At 38.3% G+C, this 24,186-nt stretch overlaps 2 protein-coding genes across 21 annotated transcripts in view; one reads left to right on the forward strand and one right to left on the reverse strand.

The window, feature by feature from the left end:
- The window catches only part of LOC139135669 (inosine-5'-monophosphate dehydrogenase 1b-like), a 44,820-nt gene extending 35,795 nt beyond the window's left edge, over positions 1-9,025 (forward strand). For both annotated transcript variants that reach the window (XM_070703218.1, XM_070703219.1), the window contains 5 exons: positions 2,554-2,697; positions 3,864-4,008; positions 4,673-4,816; positions 5,991-6,074; positions 6,395-9,025. In XM_070703218.1, the coding sequence (XP_070559319.1) occupies positions 2,554-2,697; positions 3,864-4,008; positions 4,673-4,816; positions 5,991-6,074; positions 6,395-6,416 (539 nt within the window). In that variant the 3' untranslated portion in view covers positions 6,417-9,025. The remainder of the gene's footprint in view (positions 1-2,553; positions 2,698-3,863; positions 4,009-4,672; positions 4,817-5,990; positions 6,075-6,394) is intronic.
- Positions 9,026-14,608: 5,583 nt separating this feature from the next.
- Positions 14,609-24,186, reverse strand: part of LOC139135665 (pleckstrin homology domain-containing family G member 7-like) — a 111,455-nt gene continuing 101,877 nt past the window's right edge. For all 19 annotated transcript variants that reach the window (XM_070703215.1, XM_070703204.1, XM_070703202.1 and 16 more), the window contains 9 exons: positions 23,987-24,082; positions 22,432-22,524; positions 21,103-21,213; positions 20,483-20,657; positions 19,545-19,660; positions 18,222-18,315; positions 17,450-17,680; positions 15,992-16,089; positions 14,609-15,606 (listed from right to left, as the gene is read on the reverse strand). In XM_070703215.1, coding sequence (XP_070559316.1) covers positions 15,490-15,606; positions 15,992-16,089; positions 17,450-17,680; positions 18,222-18,315; positions 19,545-19,660; positions 20,483-20,657; positions 21,103-21,213; positions 22,432-22,524; positions 23,987-24,082 — 1,131 coding nt within the window. In that variant the 3' untranslated portion in view covers positions 14,609-15,489. The remainder of the gene's footprint in view (positions 15,607-15,991; positions 16,090-17,449; positions 17,681-18,221; positions 18,316-19,544; positions 19,661-20,482; positions 20,658-21,102; positions 21,214-22,431; positions 22,525-23,986; positions 24,083-24,186) is intronic.

The raw sequence follows: 24,186 nt of genomic DNA on the forward strand, positions 1-24,186 counted from the left end.
ATCATTACAATTCTGAAAGTCAGTTCTCCTTGTATGTGTAAGTTGTGGTAAAAAACAAGAGATGATCCGATACCTGGGACCACAAAAGTTTTTATTCTGATCAGCAAATTTGCCACTCACTGAACCAGTAGATAAGTAAACATTAACTTACTAGTGTGATTAAGAATATATGAAGGACAAGCAAACTAGTGTACAGGATTAGCAAACTAGACTGAAGAATTGGCAAATTAGACTACAGGAATAACAAACTAGATTACAGGACCAGCATACTGGATTGTAGGACTGGCAAGCTAGGCTACAGGATTAGCAAACCAGACTACAGAACCAGCAAACTAGATTACAGGATTAGCAAACTGGACTGCAGGACTAGCAAATTGGATTGCAAGACTAGCAAACCAGACCACAGGACTAGCAAACAGACTAGAGGACTAACAAACTGACTAGAGTACAGGACTGGCAAACTGACTTGACTACAGGACTGGCGAATTAGAAAGCAGGACTTGCCTTTATACCTGGTCAGGGACTACCAAATGCCAAACAGGTTTGCTCACTTCTAAAACACAACAGGATCTGTGGACAAAATTTCCATAAGACCAGGATAATGAAGTCACAAAGAGTGGCAACGGGAGTGTGGTGTACAGACATTGCAAGTGATACTTGAGAGTGCATGTGAATCATGCCAGCATCATTGACACTACTAACCACATACTGATGTGAACACATCAAAAAAGAAACACAAAGGGTCATGTAGCAGTCTGTCCACGAAACCACTTACAGAAGACAAATACAAGACACATTGAATTTTTTCGCCGAGGCAAAAAAAACCCCAGCTACTAACAAAAAACTAAACTGATGTCTACTAACACTGCAGTTGCAGGGTCTCATCCAAAACTACCAGCTAAGAATAAAATGCGATATCAGAAAGGTGACTACACTAACACATGTAAGTCTTGGAAAATGTTCACCTTTCAACTTCTCGATGTTTCAAGAACCTCACTCTAGAATTACAAATTCCGTTATCTACCATTCCTCAAAAAATATACCAAATTTTGATAAAGATAGAATGGTCTTGTGTTTATCCTCTGTGAAGTATGTCTGGTGATGTGTTGTCATTTTAAATGTAGTAATAATATTCAAAGCTTTGGTATTATGTAAGAGAGTCACAGTCCACCTCTTTTCCCCAAGAGGTAGTGTTTCTCAATGTAATGTAATTGTTGCATACAGTAGTCATTTTTCCTTGATTGTTAATCCAAGTCCCTTCGTACCCTAGGTCTAGTCATCCCATCAGACAGCAATAGGGTATAAATTAATGAATGGTAGTGATAAGATTACAACATTCTCATTTCAGGCATGAGGCATGTTCTGTATAGCGATTCTCATTTACCCAGTTTAAATCTTTAACAATAAATATATGCACGGTCCCTCCAAGGTATACACGGTATGGACATTGTCATCACTACAGTTATCTCGAAAAAAGATAGTTTTTGATGAAATAAAAAATTACACTAAAATTCTAAAATTAAAGGATGTTCTTGTATGTCACATTTTAATAATCCTACAGTTCTGAAGCTAAGTTGATACCCTAGAGTGAGAAATTCATTAACATCTATGCTGTGTCATACACAAGTGTCATCTCCCAGTTCAGTTCTGGATTAGCCTGTACATCAATGAAACCACAATAAATCAGTATGTAGGAACACGCTGGTGCTTCTTTCTGTTAAAATTGCCATGAATACAATTTTGCTGAAGTAATTTTATTGACGGACGACCTACCAATTCTTGTCTTGAGGAAATTTTCCATTTATGTTTGAAGACAGGGCAATATTCTTATCGCTTTTTACCATTCAGGTCTTTGTTCAATGTGATGTGCTTTTCACTAGTTACCAGCATTAACGTGATGAAATCCCTACTCGAATTATATAATATAATAAAAAGGTGAACAGTCGGAGTTTACAAACTTATGTACCAGTGGTGTTTTGGTGTTTTCTAAAATTTGGCCATCTATAAAGATTGTTTATACATTAGCATGTGGACCACGAACTTTCTGATGACTGCCATTCTCCCATACATTTCATGTTTGAGACGTTCACACTTACAGTGCCTGGGACTTGCAACCTTATAAATGAGAAGTGTTGAGAAATGTCAAGAAATCTATGAAATCACCGTCCAAATGATTGTCATTCTGCTTTTCCTACTGGCCATTACCTTGATAAACCTTTTACTGCCAGAGTAGAATTAGAACTGAGTGGCACAAATACCTGGCATCAATTTACTTAGTTTGTTAACTGGATATAATTCATTTGACCTGGTAGCCGGAATTAAATCTATGTCAAGACTTTGAGAGAAGCGTAACATGCATGATGCAGACACACATTAACATTCACACAAATAAAAGCACTCACTGGTGGTTTTTGTATGTCTATAAATAGTCTGTGTTCCCACATCTGTAAAATTTGTGAATTTGCCCGAAATATTACAGTTAAATTTCTGTGAGGGGGTTGTACAGGTAAGACATTGAACAAGGCATATATTTGAATTTATTGGCTTTGTTAGTGATGGCAGTTGGAAGACCACAGGGAACGGCAGTTTACAAAGTAGCGGAGTATGCCAGAAGATTTGGCGTGCCAGTGATAGCAGATGGGGGTATTTCCACAGTCGGACACATCACAAAGGCATTGGCCCTGGGAGCATCTACAGGTATGGTTCTTCATTGAGTCTTGTTGCATTCTGTTTTCCAGTGCTGTTATGCGTCATTGAATTGTGTTTGGGAATTTGATTGTTCCAAGATTTACGCAATTTTTGTGTATTTCAAAAGTTTATGACATTCATAATAGCTCGCACAGTGGCCGCAAGTGGCTTACTCATAAGCATGCGTCACTGCCGTGCAATAAGAAAACAGTTCTTTATGGCATAGTCACCGCCATTGCAATCCAATGATTTTTGTGATTGCATCATCGTAAATGTACACAAAGAGTTTTTACTTTGAGTAAGATTTACAAACAATAAAGTTATGAAACTACCAAATTAACTGGAAATCATTGATAGTAAATTGAAAAGAATTAATGTATTTAGCTCACATTTGGTATACATGTATGTACCGGTATATATACCTAAGAGAGCCTATATGGTAAGTCGGTGGCATATATATGTATGTGTATATTTGTATGTGCTATGTTCGTACTTATGTACGTACTTATTATAAATATGGATATATGTATGTCCGTCCACATCAAAAACTCAAAAACCGCAGCACCTACCACATTAGTATATGGTGTACAGGTGCACCCTGGGGTGGAGATGTGATTTGTTCAAATGAACATGTCAGTGTCAAAAATATGCAAATGAGGTAAGCGAGACGAGTACAGAATGGTATCTTGTTATAGTGGTATATGTAGTTTGGTTGCTCAACAGCGTCTCTTAAGCTGGTACATAGTAAAACACGGGCAGCTTGCTTGGCAGCTTGGCAGCGTGTGTGAGGTGAATACACCTCAGGGACAGATATTCAGACTCTTTGTTACAATACATTTACAGTCTACCATTTGACAGGGCTCATTTTGAAAGTTGTGGAGTCACCAAAGTTTCACCAGATCATTTTTTTGAAATGCAAAACAATTTTTTTACTATGGAGCTAATACAGGGATGCCAGCCATTATTTATTTCAATGTTGGTAAATATTATGCAATTTGTTTGTAATGACTGATTTTTACTAGTGATTTCAAAGGGAATGATGATCTCCTCAGGGAAAGTTTCAGAAAAATTATTTTGAAATTTTTCAATTTCAAGATGTAAAAATTTCTTTAATTTGATGAATTTTCCTCCAAATAACTTTTCTACCTTTTCTTTCTACACGCTTATTTTACCAGTTATGATGGGATCACTTTTAGCTGGCACATCAGAAGCACCTGGAGAGTACTTCTTTTCAGACGGAGTGAGATTAAAGAAATATCGCGGAATGGGGTCGTTAGATGCCATGGAAACCAGTAAATCTAGTCAAAATAGATATTTCAGGTTTGTAATATAGATTTTCTAGCCAAAGTGAATATTGAAATGCAAAGTGTAAGCAAGGAACATCGTGTAAGCCTGAGAAACATAGGACATTATGTGCAATATATTAATCAAGACTAGAAGTCTGGTGTCAACAACATCATGTGACAATACACAAATACAGCCTGTAATGGCAAAGTGAAGTCCAGGTATTTCATCATTGTTCTGCTAGTATGACAAGAAACCAATATCTTACAAACAATAAAAACAATGGAAAATGTATCACAAGGTACAGCTTAGTAGAGCTTTAGGAGTTTGATGTACAACGAACCCTGTTAAAAGCAGGTGAAACAGCCAAATCTCACAACAGTTACCAGTCTTTCATATTTTTAATCACTTTTACTTTCATTCAGTACCCAAAAAAAGGTACAAAAATCTAACTAAGCTAAGGGTGCATAAATTGCCTGTTATATCCTTTACATCAGAACATTCCATTCCTTTGCAGAAAGAGTTAGCTAGCAGCCTAGATGGTCTCAAAACCTTGGTGTAGACAATCATGGCTTGCCAACCTTTCCATCTGTATTACAATAAATGTGATAACAACAGTTTTCTCTCACAGTTTTGTTGTTCTTAGAAAATACGCTTCACCCAAAATTGAAAGATGTTCTTGTGAAATCATTTTTTCCAGTGAATTGGACAAACTGAAAGTAGCTCAGGGAGTGTCAGGAAGCATTGTGGACAAGGGTTCCATACATAAATTCATTCCATACCTTATGGCCGGTATACAACACGGATGCCAAGACATTGGTGCCAAAAGTCTATCTATGCTTAGGTAAGTACAGCTTGAAAACAGACAAACAGTGGGTTCCTCGCATATGTTTTGAAGAGAAAAATGTCTGTGAATGATTTAAATTTCCACGGAAAATGTCAAAACTATTTCTTAGAAATGGAATAAAAACCAAAACTTGTTAGAATGGTGTCATTATCTCATTGATTTCTTCATGCCAGTATTCCTCCAGTAAAATCTTTAGTTGAGTAGAGACAGCTGAACTGTTTGTCAGAGATGAAGTGTGACCAATTTGAATTGTAAAATTACATTTTCAAGGAGAAGCAGTCATTGTTACAGGCTCTATACACTCCTAAAAAGTCCTTTAAAGTCATTGAATTTCAAAACCTCGTGGAAACTTGACTTGAAAACTGATAATCCACCCACAATTTTCTAAAATGACAAAATGATCCATTGTGATAAAACAAAAATGATATTTACATTGATACATAAAAATGATATTTTGTAAACTCATATCTGGAAAACTATGTTTTGACCTCTAAAAATCCTTGAAAATTCCTTTAAAAGTCCTTGAAAGTCGTTAAATTTCAAGGGACTTTGAGTGTATGGACCCTGATGTTAAAAAATTCTGTGGATCAAATAGCTTGCAGTACATACCTACACCCAGTCTCACTTCAGTTCTACTGCTTTGAAGGGCCTGAACAGCTACCACCAGCAAGGTTGTACTCATTTGTGTTAGTGTAGTGTGCATCGTGAAAATGAAAGACTTCATTAAACTTTTGCTCAAACTTTTCTTAATGTCACTTTCAACCTTTCTCTCGCCGACTCAAGAATTAATAAATCAGGGGTCACCATGCAAAGTTTGGCACAAGAGAAGCAAATAACCTAAAATTTATCGATAACCGAATTCAAAATGGCCGCCATCCCTGTGTGAACTCTATGGAGAAAAATAAAATTTTCAATTTTCGAAAAAAGAAGATTAAAATTTTTTTACACCAAGAGCTTTAAAATGAACCCTCACAAGTGGTAGATCAGAAAAGAATTGTAAAAGTTTGAGAGTCCAAATATCTGTCCCCTAGGCGCGTTCTGCCGTAAGTTGTCTTGTACTACTAGTACATGTACTATTTGGGATCTTGCACAAGTTGTTGCAGAGAGAGTTAGACATCCTCTGTCTGTTGTATTTCCACTCTGGCTAATCTGTGTTTCTCTGTGTCCCCAGATCTATGATGTATTCGGGTGAATTGAAATTTGAGAAAAGAACAAATGCTGCCCAAGTGGAAGGTGCTGTACATGGATTGCATTCGTAAGTGTCACACCATGAACTGTATTAATACTGAGTGATTCAAGGATGTATGTTTTGTATGAAAAACAAAAGTGTAAAAGAAACAATTGTACAAATTTGATGACATAGGATGATATGATCATTGTCAGGAATCTTAAGTACATCGTTTGTTCTGATGACCTTGTTTTCAATAATATCAATATTTATTGTGAATAAAAAATTCATCACATTGAGCTACACATTGTAGTTTAGAAAAATGGTGTACACAGAACAGAAACTGCAAGTACCGGTATTCACAGATGTATTTTAAGCACACTTGTTTGTTGTTGCTTCCTATCCAGGTATGAGAAGAGGCTTTACTAGACAGAACATCACACCTTTATATTTATTGACTGACAAGAGAGCTTAGAGAACTGCAAATTTGTGTCATGAACTGTTGTATGACATATTTTCATGCAAAATGGAAAAGTTGGGTGCCATGACTCCAGAACTGAAGAGGGCGCCCTTGTCAACTGGAAATCCAGGGTGTTTTTTCCATTATGGTTGTCTTGCAGCTCAAGTTGCCTTCATCAGTATTTAAGTGTCCGTAAAACAAATTCATTTTCCCCCCAGACCTAGTTTCCTAGTTACACATGTAGACAGTCTTTTTAGTTCAAAGGGCATAAGTCAAAGGTCAGTACATGTCAAGGGTCAAGAAGGCATCTAAGTTTACAGGAAAGAGTGAAATGTAGGAGTTTTTACATTATTGTATTCCTTAGGGGCAACATCAAAAGTTCAACATAATAAATCTAACTTAATTGCTTAAGTTTGGCCTCAGACCCCCCCCACCCCCCCTTCTAACTTAACTGACCTAAAATTGAAAAACATTGCGGACTCATACCCTGTACTAATTCTTCAAACGACGTACCAATGTACCGTTGAATTAAATAAATTGAAAACCATTATAAAGTAACAAAATACGGGTGACTGGATCGGTTTTAGCGTACAAAAAAACAGCCTTGAAATCGTAAAATTTGCCAAATTACGTTAAAAACGTTAAATCGTTTTTGACTGCACAGAAATTAATTTGGCCAAAAACCCCCCACCCCCAAACTTAAGCAATTAAGTTTTTTTCAAACATCGATCTTTTGACGTCACCCCTTATGAAGTTCAATTTACACAGAATGTGTTTGTTACCATGGTATCCAAACTTTTGCTATTCAACTGCCAAAGCCTCTCTGTTGACCCTTGTGTTTTCTTTGATTCACTTGCTTGGTGCAAAGAGTGGCTACTAGATTTTGTCGACTGAATATGCAAAATTAGCATTGTTAAAGGTTCATTAGTATGCAATTATGCAAATAGTTCACAGAAATTCACGCCCCTTTTTAGTTCCTGAGAAAATCCCCAGAAACAGATAAGCCAGCATTGAAATGTTTTATTTCCCCCCCCCTGCAGAGATCAGACAAAATCTATGTGCAATCTTTCCTACAAAAAACTTGACATGTTTGAAATTGTAACAGATACATCCGTAGTAACAGCCGTTTCAAATTTTGTAGATACAGCATTATATTATACTCCATAAAACTTAAGATCAATTTTACGTGAATGTTTTTGCCATTCATCACAAGCGTATACGTTATTTCCCTGTGCAATAGAAATCAAGATAGCCCTGAAATTTTGGAAATAAATTTCATGATGACCACAGCAAAAATTTCTATTTAGACAAACTGGAATTTCAGGGAGAAAAGAATTTAGTTCATTTTCTTTGAGGGGAAATCTCTCTGGATACGGATATGAGAATTTTGTCATTTTTTTCTTATTTGTGTAACAATATTCCCTGGATACTTACCAGTACAAGAACATCAACAATGATTGAAAAAGTAATGTTTGGGAATCCTACAGTGATACTTTTCAAGTTTGATATTTCCATGTATCCAAGGTAATATGTTAATAACAATACAAGTGAAACATGATGGACCCAATCCTCCTTAATATCATGGCTTCCCTGCCCCAGGGGGCTTTTCAAGATACATATATGGAAAGGTACCCTGAGGATAATGTTGAATTATAATGTAGCTAAAAGTGAATCTGACAGTCTTCAGATTTAATGGCAAAAGAGACAGTCAATTTTCATTTGACATCAGATTTGACATTTTGAATGATGCATCGTGTTAAACACTGAAAGTTCTGATGGCAAACTAAAGAATCAGCGAAACCAGGATATTATCAGAACCTCAAAAGTGTCATTTTTAGTATCCCTTCTAATGACGTCAGCCAGTCTTTTTTTTTCAAATCATTAGTAAAGACACCAGAGATCTAAAATTTGAGAGTGAGCCATGTGCATGATCTTAAACGAAATTCCAGTGTCAAGGGCATTATGTCTGTTGATGAATTGTGCATAAATGGGAGGGGAGAGGGGAGGTATTGATATTTTTTATGACTGACATGGTTGATTTATGTTATATTTATGGGGAGGGGCAGTATTTTATCAGTACATGGTGCAAAAACAGACTGCCAGGTTTGAATGCTGTAGTATCCTGAATCTGTACCTTTGAATCTCTTTACCTTTGCTGTAACATAACACTCAGAATGAGTGAACTTTTTTGAATATCTGTGAAAGTGAAGAAATAATTTGAATGTTCCTCAGTTGTTGTAATACTTGAAAATTTCAGTGATCTCACGTTTCTTGTTTTGTTATGTGTTTTGTAGGAAGGTCCACAAAATTATGCCAAAATACCAGTCATGACTGTTATACATAGGTGCTTTGATCGTCAATTTCCATCCCGTCATATGCATATTTTAAAGAACTTGCTCAGGTGTACATGTACTTGAAACATTCTTTCTTAGGAACTTTTACAGCGAGTTAGGTTTTCTGTGTAGGTTTCATGAATGTTTGTGTAACCTGCGACCACCACATCATACAGGTCATGGGGTCATAGGGTCAGAAGACATCATATGATGTTTTAAATTAAAGTACTGTGTTGACAACATCATCATGTAATCATGTCATTTTTAGTCCCCACAGACACCGTCCGGGGGGGACTTATAGGTTTGGTCATGTCCGTCTGTCTGTTCACGCAGATATCTCAGAGATGCCTGGAGCGATTTCATTCAAACTTGGTATAAGGATTACTCCTTATATCATACATATGTACGTTGATTTGTTTTGTGATACGATCCAATATGGCTGCCATGGGGCCATTTTGTTACGTTTTTTCATGTACAGAGCCATAACTCACATATTTCCACTAATATCATTCAAAGTTGGTACAAGGACATTGACCTACGTCATACATATGCACATCAATTTGTTTCACGACATGTAGAAGTATCATGTCAATTATTGAATTTCCGAAATTAGGCTGATATGTCAAGAAATACTGCATCAAATTTGATGAAACTTGGTACAGATGTTGATCTCATAGTGTTTTAAATACAATGCAATGACACTTAGCAGTATCGTTTAAATTAATTGCTACTTTGCATTTACATGATGAACTTTTGTTTTTAGGGTGCAGAAACACTGCATCAAACTTTATAAAATATGGTACCGGCGATAATCTATCAGTGTTATGATAGGATGCTAAAATGTCGGCAACATCCTGTCGATTAATTACTAATTGACTCATTAAATGACCTTTTGTAATTCGGATGGCGGCCTATATTGGTTTTATGTTTCCACCATCATGGAACTCATTCTCGGACATTAAGCCCCATCTGTATCGCAGTATTTTTAGTCACAGACCTAATTAATGAAGAGGACTCAATCCTCTCCGAGGACTTGTGATTAAAGTACCCATTAACAAGTGGTGACTATGTCATCAACGATGACTTGTTTATATTGAAATGTGAATGGTACCTGGTTGACTGTTATGACCAAATTACAGAGTGCAAAGTACAGTAGCTGTGACGTTTGATAATAATTTTATTGAATACAAGTATATTTTCTTCTCCCAAAACTATTGCGGAAATATGAAGTATTATCCATGCAAACAACAGTTCACTGTGCACAGTATGCAGTGTATTCGTTAATCGACTGATTCTAGTCTGGACTAAATCTTCAGTTTTTGTGACACCCATGCAGATGGTGTGTATAATTTGAACGAGGGCAATATTGGCATGATTCTGGATTAGACTGATGAAGAGAATAGATTCTTGCTAAGCAAACAAAAAGAATAGTAAATCCATCAAAAGTCACAGCTAATGGACTTGAAAGTATTACTGTACTTCGTGTCAGCCAAGCCCAGCAAACATCACAGGTTTTTTTGACAAGTTGCCCACCATAGTTTGCTTTCCAAATGGTGGTTGTCTCTTACTCTCTTACAAACAAATGCAATGCAACAGAACATCATCACTTTGGACTTTCAGCTGTCATATTGAGCACTTTTTCTTAGAAGGCTTTCTTTTTATACAACAAAACAAGTGTATATGCCACCCCCTTGACGTCAGTAATATATAGAGTTACCGAGATTCAGAGCACCTTGACGTTTACCCTCTTGGAATCCCCCTTGGATGACAACAATAAATAGGCTAGGTACCTCCCCACCCCCGATTTCCCCAATGATATTGGCAATAAATAGTTCTGTACCCTCTAGGTATACGTCAAATTTGACGGTGGCGGGATTTGGTTTGGTGTTGAGTGTAGATGCTGAGGGGAAGGCTGTTGAAAAGGCAAGCATCAAACTAATCGGACATACTTGCAAACGCAAAGCATTATTAAGTCGTGTGTTGATGCTACATTACAGAGTGTCTATTCTTTTCTGTATTTTTTAAAGGTAGGAACTTTTCATGCTCTGTCGTCAGTGAGTTTCTCTGTCAAGCCCACTGATCATCCAGTGGCTTTGACCAACTCGAACAATATACCGATGCTGATGAGACGCCCGATTCTGCAGTGCCGGTTTTGGCAATTTACGCAGAAAGTTTGAAATGCATCGAAAGTTAAGAAGTTTTGCAACTTTAACCCCCCCCCCCCCCTCCAACCAAATAACTGGCGAGAGCTTGCAAATACATGTAATACACGATATAATTAGCGAAATTATTAGAAATTAGAAGAGCCTCCGGTCTCTCGTCTATCTAATCATGGATATAAAGTAGCGAGATTCCGCTTCTCACTGTCCATGATATGGTCTTCCTTTCCAAAATATCAGCGAGATCAATTCAGGGAAAAACTTCACATCAACTTTTAGTTCTCATTGTTCGATGAAATTGGATTACAAGGAAGTTATCAGAGTTTTGTAACTTTAGGGTCCACTCACTTCTTTCATGCATGGTAAGTCCACCTTAGTTCATTTCACTGGTTTTACCCTCACGAGAAAACTAGACAATACGGCCAAACAGCAGAGCTCAGCTAGTCTGTGCTAATATGCCAGCGAAGGTGAATTTGCTTCTGTGTACAGTTCTGACTTGGCAAGTCAGAAAGGGGGTGCTATAGGGAGTAGAGGATGTAAGAGTAGCTGTGACGTAACCTGTGCACGTTTTATTAGTAATACCGGCACAACGCCCAGGAAATGATCATGTCATTAAACTAAAATGCGCCTATCTAGATTTCACGTACTTACGAACATGTAGGCATGGAGCTAGAAACGTAACCTAAATAAAGTCTGGCGGCAGAACTAGTCCCATCCGCGATTTACGTATTGTAAGTTGATTTTTGGAAGGACGTCAGGTTCATATAACCGCCCTTAAGCATAGTTTGCGAGAGGTGGCGTCAAACGACCAAACTTAGTTGTCATTAAATCCACCCATATAACGGATATTACTGGCAACGTTGTCAAGTAAAACCCGGAAAGCAAACCAGTCAGCGATGAATCGTCGCTGATAACAATTTCAGGAAAAGGGGAAGGCTCCAACGTATGCGGTGAGGGCGCCCGGGGTTTCCCCCCTGGGCACCACATCCTGGGCCTTTATCTTCGTTTTGAAAGCAATATCCTGGTCATCTCAATATTGAGTTCCTTGGAAGTGGACTCCGAATTAAAAACTGCAAAGCCTGAGTATTTTCTTTCCTATACCATAATATAATTAAAACACGATAATTATAGACAAATAAACAAAAGGTGATTATCACAACATATTCGTCTAAACTAAAACGGAGCCGATCGTCTGAATATGATATCTTTCTCTCTCATGCAATCGTTGGAAATATTGTAAATGTCAGAAATTTCCGACTGAAATAAAATCAAATAGTGCCCCTGCTGTTGGAAACTAAAACCTCGGCTGATAGTTGGAAATTTTTATAATGGTTGGTATGTAATCACTTAATAGACCACCAGCATTCGTTGTCGGTCAATTTATTTTTTGAATATCAAGTACCACAAGAAAAATTAAATATGTTCCTCCCTGTTCCTAAAAATCTTGAAAGGCAAAAAGGACAACCCTGTAATAATGTGAGTAACAAGGAGAAAATTGACGCTTCTCATAAGATTTACTATAATGATAAGGCACACAAAAGAACACTTTGATAGATACTTTTTAATCTTACACAATGGCAAGGGTAAAATTGGTTTCCTAGAATGTGTAAGTCATCCCCGCTGTGGTATACAAGGAGGTAACCTTACGATTGATAACTTGGTTGCTGTTTTGACAAAGTGTAATCTCACTCATTGACGTCGCAACACCAGCTTCCTTGTTTTCGCTTCACACCCTGCATGCCCTGTGTATACTTTGAATGAACGTAGGAATCTTGAATTCAAGTTTTTCGCAGATGAATTTAGGGACCGTTCAGTTTTTACGGCCCGGGGGCGGCAAAATCCAGGGGGGTCATCATAATTTTGGAATCCGCGAAGGGGGGTCATCACTTTTTCACTGGTAGGAAAGGGGGGTCACCACATTTTCAAAAACATAATACCAACAATAAAGTTCACTTTATGCCATGGCCATAATCGACCCTCTTTACCGGCGGGCCGCCTTCGGCGGCCCACTACACTAAATATACTTTATGTATTACCCATGACCCTCTTAACGGGCAGACGCCTTTGGCGGCCCACTCCAATTAGGTTTACTACATGCAATGGCCATGATCGACCCTCTTTACCGGCGGGCCACCTTTGGTTGCCCACTAGAATAAAGTTGACTTTACTTCGGCCCATGACCCTCTTAACTGGAGGGCTGCCTTTGGCGAACCACTCCAATAAAGTTTACTTTATACGATGTCCATGGACATAAGTTGTCGATGGAAATGAAGTTAAAAATTGCCTTATAGTTGTCCTTATTAACAGACATTTGCATGGATTTGGCTGAGAAGTTTGTGCACTGGCATCTCTGCTACACGAATAAAGTGCGCCGCGTGCCGGAGCTCAAATCCAAACCGTGCGGGTAAATTTGACATATGGGTTTTGGTTATTTTTCAGCGGGGGGGGTCATCAATTTTTTTCGTCTGACAAAGGGGGTCATCATTTTATCGCGAAAAATGCAGGGGGGTCTATATTTTTTTGAACACCGGCAACAAGATTTTGCCGGCCCCCCCCCCCAGGCCGTAAAAACTGAACGGTCCCTTAGCGTATCAAACGTTCGAGGAAGTATTGAGTCATCGCTAAAAACCATACCTTACACCACAGACAAATATAGACAGTCTATGTTTGTCTGTGCTTACACTCATTTGGTTTTCCTCTGTCGTCTAGTTTGGCGCCCTCTATCTACAGGAGTGGTATTGACAAGATAACCCCGGCCACCCGTATACGACCGGGGCCGGGGCATACCGTCACCAGATCACATCACCATATGATAACAGGCAAATAGCGCAGTATGGACTGTTTCCATAAACGACAAGAATAAGTTGCATGTATGCTTTTATTGCATCGATCATTTCATGTGATGAGAAAAGGCTGTTAAATATTTCTAACTTTCACGTTGTCTGGTTTGCGGGCGCTAACCATTTTATATACAACCCTTCAAATTAGGTATATGACATGCATTGTTATACGTACCACGATTGGAACTGATTTGGGATAATTGGATGATGAAGTAATTTCTATTTGATCTGCAAATGTAAGCTCATCTGCTTTTCTTGTTAAGTTACACACTTGTTTTTTACGAGTAATTTGTAATATTGCAACATTCAGCTATAGAGCAACTAACATTTTTGAGAAATTTGCACAATATGAAAATCCAATTATCCCAAATTAGTTCCAATCGTGTTACGTGGAAAACCTTTGGCGCAAAAAGCCATCTTGTTGTGGGAGCTTTTTTCAGAAATACATTATTAAGAAATGAAATAGCAAAAAGTACCGTAATTTATTTTTTACTCTTTATCTCGTCAGATGTTGTTCGTAAAAATGTGGGAGATGTTTTGGTTCGGCGCCATGTGTCATCAGCTTGATCACAGGAAAATACTTGTACAGCAGACTCCCCCCCCCCCCAACACACACAGCCTCCTGCACATGGAGGGTCTGTGTTTATACATTGACTGGACAACAAACGACTTGCCATTCACTTTGATCGCAAGGGAAGAATACCGTAATGGTAATTCGTAGGTTAAAGCCGTTATAAAAATAACTTAAAAGGAACATAAAGCATATGTCTCTTTAAAGAAAATTTGAAGAAAGACACACCAAAAATAATCGACAAGGTACATACAGTCGAACACTTTTTCCCCAACGGGTTATTTTTAATACTTTGAGATGATTTTAAGTTAATTGTATAGCTACATAAGGCAATGTTTTAAAGAAGCTGAAAATGTCTTTGGCACATTTGAATATATACACATTTATATACATAGATTTCGTATATTTACAACTATTTACATGAAAGTGGAAAAACCCAACAGTTTGGTACAGCAAAAAATATTACGGTCCGCGGGTACCCGCCGAACGATGGTCTCGTGAGAAATGGTGCGCCCTCTATGGACAAACCAATACAGTTCCTGGCAAGCATCTTTGGTAAATGATACAACTTGAGGGAAATAGATTACTGAAAAAACCACCAACCTTAAATTTTTAGAAGTCATCTTCAGGTAGAGGTAATATGTGGTAAGAATTATTGCATATTCATAGAAAGAACTTCGACTCGTAACCATTTCCAATCTTTTTCAATCACAGGCTTTAGGTAACAGTTTAAAACTTAAAATTATATCTCGTATATCATTTTATTAAGTCTTCTTAAATAATACAAAATCGAATGATGATAATGCACAGAAGTATAATACATATATTTCGAATAAAACGTAAGACGTGTTCTTGATGATGTATTCGTTTTGGTGCATGAAATTGCTCAGAACCCTGGGTTTTTGTAAACTGTTCCCATAGAGTAATTTCCCATGATGCTCCACGAATGTGTGTCATGCACATAGTGTCCCGACTTTATTTAGTTCTTTGTACAGGTAAACTGATTCTGATTGAGTTCGATGATAGTATCCTAAGACTTGTGAAACAAAGGTTCAAGAAAATTACAATTGTCCAAAGTGTGAACCCACACGACATCAAGATTGTCTTTTGTGAATCTCCCACTTGTCGTCAGCTGGTTTTTACAATGTCTTCTTGCGACTTTTAATTGTGCGTTTTTCGTCGCGCGTTTCCGAGCGGTTTCGGTACTCTTCGGCCCATCTGTCCTTCGCCGTCCGTATCTGAGTGAGCCAGGTGTTCTGTAATTTGATATAGGATAGTTAATCGTTTTTATAACCCAGCACAGACATTTCAGTTTGTGACAAACAGTCTAACAGTGGTATTATTACATCGCTGTTATGTCAAGAAAAGGTGAAAATCTGTCGTTGTCAACCGACCTTCTCAAATATTTTTATACGAATCTCAGTTTAACACTCAATATTTGCACCATTCTATGTTGACAATGTACACTGTAATTTAATCCACGGTCTGCATTAGCGTATGTACTGACTGTATAGTAAAGAGCGAGTTGATTTAACCCTAACCACCATAGTACAGCCTAAACAGATTGCTGCAGATGGTGATTGTGGACCTTTAGGCTTATACAAGAAATTGGAGGTGAATGATTTAAATGTAAGATCTTACTTTGACACTGGAGTTTGAACCCTGGAAAGTCAAAATGGCCAAGACTTGCTGAAAACGACTGATATGAAGTACAACGAATCCATTCTTCAGACCATTTGCTGTAAAGGGGATCAAATGGGGAAGAATGAAATAAATATAAACCGACTTTACGGAGTCTGTCTGCTTCAGGGTTTAATATTCGTGAGATGTAAATCTTTGCAAAAGACTATTGATCAGATAAGTAGCTCTGATCGATTGAAACTGAAAATATGGATTTATTTCAAGATACTACCTAACATAGGCTCCCTTTAGTTTGGGATTATTGTCAGTGCAGTGCCCTCACCTGTAAACATATTCTCCTCAACATGGGTGTGCAAACGTCCATACTTTACCCACTTACGCAGAAATTTTGCAGATATAAGTAAAATTAATAGTAGTTCAACTTTGGTGACTTCCAAATCAACGCATACAAATCCTCCTACAGCTACGCATCTCAACACCGCCACCCTGTATGATTTTAAATGTGAATCTATATGACATGGTGATTCAATATCTGTCCATGTCACTGGTCAAAATATTTCGGGTAGTATACCGTTTTGCTTATAGTGTGATAAAGTCTGATAACAATGTGACTGTGGTGTTGATACGAATGATACAACCTGATAAAAACATGTAGACAATAATTTCACTGTGAAAATTAGCACTACGTACACTCTTCAATTTTCTATTCGGATACCGATCCCTGCAGCATCAGTTCTTTTGTTACGTACGGGTTAATTACCTTTTAGTCAATCACAAAATATAATAATCTGTCGAACAAAAACTTGGCTATGCATTCACTTCAAAAGACAATTAAATCTCATTATGTCATGTTCGATTCATCTTTTCAATCGCGAAGTTACGGCAATCATAATATTACATAACCATGATATGCGACCCCAGATGAAATGTATATGACTCCCCCCCCCCCCTCCCTGATTAGGAAAACTGTTTTCTTCAAGGAAAGAGTGTACGATGGATGAATGGATGGATGGATGGATGGATGGATGGATGGATGGGTGTATGGGTGGGTGGGTGCATGGGTGGGTTGGTGGGTGGGAAGATTGGTGTAGAGGTTACTCCCGATATCTTCATGTAGGGGTGTGAGGCCCAAGTTGAAAACATGATTCCATGAATATTCCGAAAATGTGACCCAGTGTTAGAGATTTTCTTGACAATTTGGGGTAATTTTTACCGTAACTACACTGCATGTCTATTTGATGAAAAGTCGACTTAATTTTGGTGATTTTTTTCGTGAAAAGTGACCCATTCGGGCGGTATATACTCGAACACTTTTCTATCCGAGTAACCTCGGGGGTACCAGTGGATAACGTGACTAAGTGTACTATATAACAGTATATCAAGTATGTAGCTCGGAATCCCTTAATGTAACATAATTTATTATCTGTATTTGTCAGAGTATGCACACGATGTACCCACCCTCCTGGGGTTCAACATCAATCAGTTCAAGTCGGTCCAGTGGTATCGGCTGTTTGTACACTGTAAAATGTATTCCATCCTTTTTGTGAGGAATGCTCTGGAGGGTAAAGGTCAGCATGGCCAGGCCGTCCGTCATCGATGTCTTCTTCTTGGCGACCTTGCGCATCTTGGTCACCAGCAGCATGTCATCGAAGAGAAACAGATATGTCTCCACTGATTTCGTGTTTTCCACTGGAAACAGCAGCGAAAATATCGTATTAAACGACAAACCCAGCAATATAAGTTGCAAAATGTAAAATATTAAGAAACTAGACCAATTGACATAAAAAATGGGAGAAGTTTACATAAAAAGGCAGAGAGACTGAAAGAGCAAGATAAATAGCAAGTACCGTGTTAGTTAGTGTATAGGTGAAAAGCGACAATTTGGAGGCAATCGCTAAGAATCTTTGAAAACCTGAACATGTACATTGTGCTTGGCAGCGTGTATGACCCTCTATCTATGCACAAATTACCGATAAACATACGACCGCTTTTACATGTAAGCATGCTTTTCAATAAAGTCGCGCAAGGACCGGGCAGTACGCAGACCACTATGAAATTAATCGTGTCTGCCGAGTACGCATAAATCCACTAGATGGATAGCCCTGCACAGTAAGAAGTGGGGATGATATGCAGATTGAGATAAGACATTATAGTGACTGTGGCTTCCAGGTAAATAAACCCAAGACATTCAGCGACTGGAGCGTCACGTAATTGCCTGGTTTTGACTCACCGCTGAGTAGCACCGGCCCCTCGTGAAGCAACATCCTCTTGGGACTCGCTAAAATGTTAGTACAGGATTGGCGATTTATTCGACTTTTCAGAAACTGGAAGAAAATGGTAAAAGCATAATGGAGTCAGTCGATTGATGCACAAAGTGCAGTGACTTGTCATCTAATGTATCGAGAAACCCAACTGACATTTCCCTTTTCCTTCGAATGACCTGGGGAAGATTTTACTTCTGTGAGCCTTTGAGGTGCCGTTCACATCAAACAACTATCGCATAACGGCGACAAGCCGAGCTAAAGAGTGGCTCTTGACCAGCGTGTCCATTACAGCGACGGCGACTCGCTTTGTTTTGTTTTCGAAGACAAACAAAATATAATAGAATTTCTGCGTTGTATGTCAGCCGTTCACAATTACGTCACATATACACATGGGCCCTGTAGGGAAAGAAGCTCTTGCGTCAATCTGTTGTTGTTGTAAATGAAATGTTGGTTTTGCATATTTTAATTTTACCAGACGTGTACATGTAGGAGTCTAGAATCTACCACTTATGAGTCGTTACTATTCCGAGCGAGCAACATACAAAGTCGGAGCAGCTCCATCATGTCATGGATGGTCACTGAGCATTGCACTCCGGGTAATTGAATCACAGAAAATATAAATTCTGCAGAGAATAAAACGTCGAAACAAATAAGAAGTTGTTGTTCAAATTTCGAATTGGGATTACACAGCAGTGGCACCTCTATCTAAAACAGGGTTATTTTAATTAAAGGGACAAAGTCGCCCATTTTTCATACTATAGATACAACTTATATTGTTTGACATGTTGAAAGATGTTGAATGAATGGGTGACCATGCATATATTCGACACTGGTTTTAGACAAATTAAATGAAACCAGCACGAAAATGAATTAATGGTCATGACCATTAATTCATTTTTGCGATGGTTTCATGTATTTGGGTCGAATATATGCATGGCTACCCCTTCATTCAGTATCTTTCAACATGTCAAACAATATAAGTAGTATCTCGTATCAAACAAAATTCATGAAAAATGGGCGACTTTGTCCCTTTATGATAAGATGTCTGATGTTTCAGTCTGTAAGAAATAGTGAAACTGGAGTGTAGTAGAATTGAGTACAAGTGCATGACACGTGAGCCCATGCGGCGCGATGGAATGGTGGGTAATTCTACATCTTCCAGGCTTGAACGTATGAAAAGCGACACGCCAATCAACTGGCATTCTGACAGTAATTTCGTTCAACACTGACGGAACCTTGCACATTTCTCAACTCAAATTTAGTCGAATGAATTCTTCAGCAAGACTCACCTCCGGCACAAACGTTTTGGTATCGATGTCTTCAACAGGTGGCCAAGATATGAGATATTGTAATTCACGTAGCCTCTCAAAGCTGGTGATCCATTTCACCTTGCCTTCCATTTCGCCTGAAGTGAAACGAGCATATTTTAATATATGGACACCTATTCTGTGCTCGGAATTAGATCCTTCATTAACGCCTTTGTCGAGCACTACGATGTTGGATAACTATATCATGTTTAATATTATTTTCCGTAGTAATATATATCATGAGACCAAATGGTTCACCTACGTTTAAATTGGCTTATTATAGGCATCTTTTTTCCATTTTAAAGACTTTGAGCGTAATTCCCTTCTTCAACACCTCCTAAAGGTATGAAGAGTGGTAACGGCCCCGTGCATAGGCGAGCAATTTCAACAAAATATGCAACAGGGATATTTTCTATAAAAATTGCTTGACCCAGCTTTAAATAACTGCCACGCCAATTTATTTAAAATCGCCCATCCAATCGTTGGAAATTATCCAGATAAGTGCCATGCCCTACTTCTCGAAAATGATATGTTTCAATTCAAGCACACCACCAGATCGGAAGCAAAATCGAGATAGCTGCTAAAACATGGGTATGGTGGGCTTCCGCTATTTACATACGTGCGTGCAAACATAAAAATGTTGATAAAGCAAACAAACAAAGTATCAAAAATACATACATTCATATATACAGACAGACAGACAGACAGACAGACAGACAGACAGGCTCCGACTGACACACATTGTTTCCTATTTCCTGTGAGATATAACCATGCACTGAACGGGAGCTAATAACGTTGGTCGTGATTTTTTTGCTTGCATGATTTCCTCGCTACCTGACCTTCTTTATAGTTTAACCTTAACATTTATCAGAAAGTAGAGGCTGTAAAACAGGCAGTAAAAGTTGAAGAGATTCTCTTACGTAGGCAATTCTCCACTATATGTACGGTAGAAGTCAATGAGAGTATCTCTTCGCTGTCTTTAGTTTTCTTACGGATATTCTTCAGCAAGAGTGGGTACTTTGTAACGTGTTGCATTGGCGCCACCAAGAGGTCACTAACTTGTAATCTGTTGCATCGTGGATCTTGCTCACACCACTGAAAAAAGACCGAACTTCATTTAAATACAGTGTTAGGGGCATGTACTCTGCTCGGCCAAAGCAGTGGTCACAGTACTTGCAGTGAGCTGGCTAATCTAGTTGTCCAGCGGAACATGTGTCTAGTAGTTAAGTATGGTGGTTAATTGCAGTTGTCTTTTGGCTGACTCGATCACTGTTCGAATAGTGATATAGCCGAGTACAGTGATCCTGGAGTTGAGTCTAGTATACAAGCCAAGAAATCTTGTTGTCCAGTCTGTTTTTCATGATATCTTGTTGAATTGGGAAAGGCACTATATGGCAGTTTCACCAATAAGTCAACAGCATACAGATTTAAAAAGTGAAAGAAATGAACTTCTAATATTGTTGATATGGAAATCAATGTACTCCATGGCTTAAAGATGTCACAATGGAAATGCACAGAGCAAGTCACATTTGAGCCCTACCTTCAGAAAGTCCAGAAAATCTGCTTGTTTCTTGATGTGTTCAAGATATGCCAAGGCACCCGAGTAGTTAAGACAATAACGTTGATATGCCGGTGATACTCGGCTACCAAACTGGCAAAAAAAAATTACAAAAAGAAAACGATTATTTTGAATAAATGGAATCATTGTCAGTATTTTGCCAGTTTTCCACAACCAGAATTATTCAATCGTAGCCATTTGTTCCATTTTCAAAGCATTTGAATTGAAACATTGAATGCTGTTGTCCCAGCGTAGCGACGTCCACTCTCGAGTATTTTCTTCATTATTAATACTCCCGTCCACTCAGTCTTCTCATGTTTAATGCATACTTTAGTAGGCTGATCATTTATTAATGAAATTCTTAAAATACCGGGGGGAATTCTTGGAAAAGGTCCTTGACTCTCGCCATTTGGTTTATAACATGCAGATTGCAATAAGTAAGCCTACTCTAGTACTTGGAGAGCAAGTGAAAAAATATGAGCTGGTCGTGATGGCAACCTGCCGTCTCCGACGTGGTTGCTGGGACTTGGTGTTGCAAGCTCAATAGTTAGAATTATTTATGCATTCCAGGGATTTCTTTTATGAGATGCCAGAATTGCGAGAACCGTCTTTTGTCAAATCTCGTCGGAATTCATGTTGCAATAAGGCATAATGATAGTTGCAGTAAAATTTGTGCTCTTATTTACAAGCACCACGGATCCATCTACTCTCAAAAGTACCTTAGAATGTCTAATGTTCAGCTTCTGAAAGAAGGTTTACAGTACGTGTGATATCCGTCATTGTTGGCTACAGATCGTTTTTCCACAGCACCCCCCCCCCCCTCTCTCTCTCTCTCTCTCTCTCTCTCTCTCTCTCTCTCTCTCTCTCTCTCTCTCTCTCTCTCTCTCTCTCTCTCTCTCTCTCTCTCCACATATAAGCTTATGTATATGTATATACACGCGTACTTACGCATATACATACACAAAGATATATGCACTCACAAACACACAGACAGATACATACACACACACACACACATATATATGTATATATATATATATATATATATATATATATATATATATATATATATATATATATATATATATATATATATATATCGCAGTTCATTACACAATCATGCACTCACATGTAAGCGAATAAATATTATCCGTTATAGCTACTTCTCTTTTGGTTAAAAAAAGAGCTGCATCTATTGAATAGAACGACCTGATCGCACATTTGCAGTCAAAAGAGAAAGCTGGATGTCAAGAAGAAAATATTTTTCGTGACGCTAAAGTGCTGCTCTCACGGGATTCTGCGTGAACTCACCGTCGTGAACGCTGTAACTATGGCTTCCGTCCTGCCGAAATCTTCGGAGTTGGACAAGAGACGTTCGAGCAACTGGCAGAAAGTAACTGTGACCTGTCAGGGAAACGTTGGAGGACACATATTGTCACGGGAAAATTGTGAAATCGGTAAGAAACAGTACTTAAATCATGATTTATATAATACACAGTTGGTGGTATGTTGTTGGCGTGAAGTTTAATTAGGCGCTTTGAATAAAATTATTTGTTTGCCGTCCGCGTGCTGGTAGGTTTTCAGAGGAAGTTAAGAAAACAAACACAATGTTAACGCTATCATAAATAAAATTATTATTTCTCAAAAGGAAACCAAATAAAAATTGAGCTAATGTTAATACACTTGTGTTTTTTGTCAGTGTGTTTGTTTTTTCCATGGCTGGTATGTTTTTTCAAAAACCAAGGACAGCAAACAAAGAATTTTCTTTAAATGGCCTCATCATAAGATTTGATACAGACTCCATCAAAGTATCAACGACGTTTACAAGCAATCAGTTTTATGTAAAGAATGCCGACTTGGCACATAAAAATATCTCAGTAACATAGAATCGGTTTTTCAGTTTACACAAGGAATTATTTTACCGAGTGAACGATGTGTGAAAAGTAGAAACTGTTATAATTTATGGCGATTTTGTCCTCGGTGCATTTCAACCATTTTTAGCCGTATAAATCATCACTATTAGATAAGTTCCCTAGCACGGCGAAACGAGCCAGGATCACTCGAAGGCTAACTTTATCGAATGCATCAAATGCTCGTTTACACTTAAAATCGAGCAAGCGACGTAACGTATGATATGCCCGTTCGTTGATATCCAGTGTACTTAGCCCTCCCGCGTATCAATCCTTCCGTTTCTGGATTCAAGGATGTCAGTGATTTGTTTCTGACTTTTTCTCTGCATGTTGATTCTGTGTATCGATACTTCCCAGGGCTTCTCCGTTCGAGGGTTTTGAACATTTCGAAACACCTGCCAAATGCGCGAGGAGTTTCTTGATACATTACATAATGTATATGTGCTCAGTGAAAATTGTTTTTGATGAAATGCTGTGAGGAAAAGAGGCCCCGACCCAGGGTGACATACATCAGTCTTCAACGAATATAACAAAAGTTATTGTGCTGCAAAATATTTCGATTGCACTGCCTCTATGATGTTTGTTGAGATAGGTCGATTACCATTGCTATTGCTGTGGAGATCTTTGATCCGTATCAGAGCTATGGCACATTGTGGCCAATGAGATAAATCAGAAACGTGCCAGAATGATTGAATAAACTCATCAGTTGATTTTTGACGGTGGAATAAATGACAGAGCGCGGTCAGTGTAATATAATTTAAAGAAATATCTTTAAAAAATCCTTTCTTCACTCGGCACTTTTAAGGCTTCTGTTTTAAGAAGCGCCGATAAAGAAAATAATTGGCGAAGTCGGGGAAGATGTTTTAAACGATGATTGGGCTGCCGCTACTTAATCTGTGAACACATCAATAAATGACATGATTCATTCTCTCACAACACCGTATTCCGACGATTACCTGACAAAGTTCGTCCAAATTGGCAAATAGCTTCGATGGTTCCACAAACATAAGATGGCCCTCACATTGCACGTCTTTGATGGGTTCCAGAAATACCTGCAGAGGAAAAGAACAAGAAACAAAACATCCGTCCTGTATATTAACTGTTTAACATCTACATGTAATTGTATACGTTAACTTTAAGGGCATCGGCGGATGGA

Source organism: Ptychodera flava, chromosome 6, assembly GCF_041260155.1.
Source record: "Ptychodera flava strain L36383 chromosome 6, AS_Pfla_20210202, whole genome shotgun sequence".
Taxonomy (NCBI): Eukaryota; Metazoa; Hemichordata; class Enteropneusta; family Ptychoderidae; genus Ptychodera; species Ptychodera flava.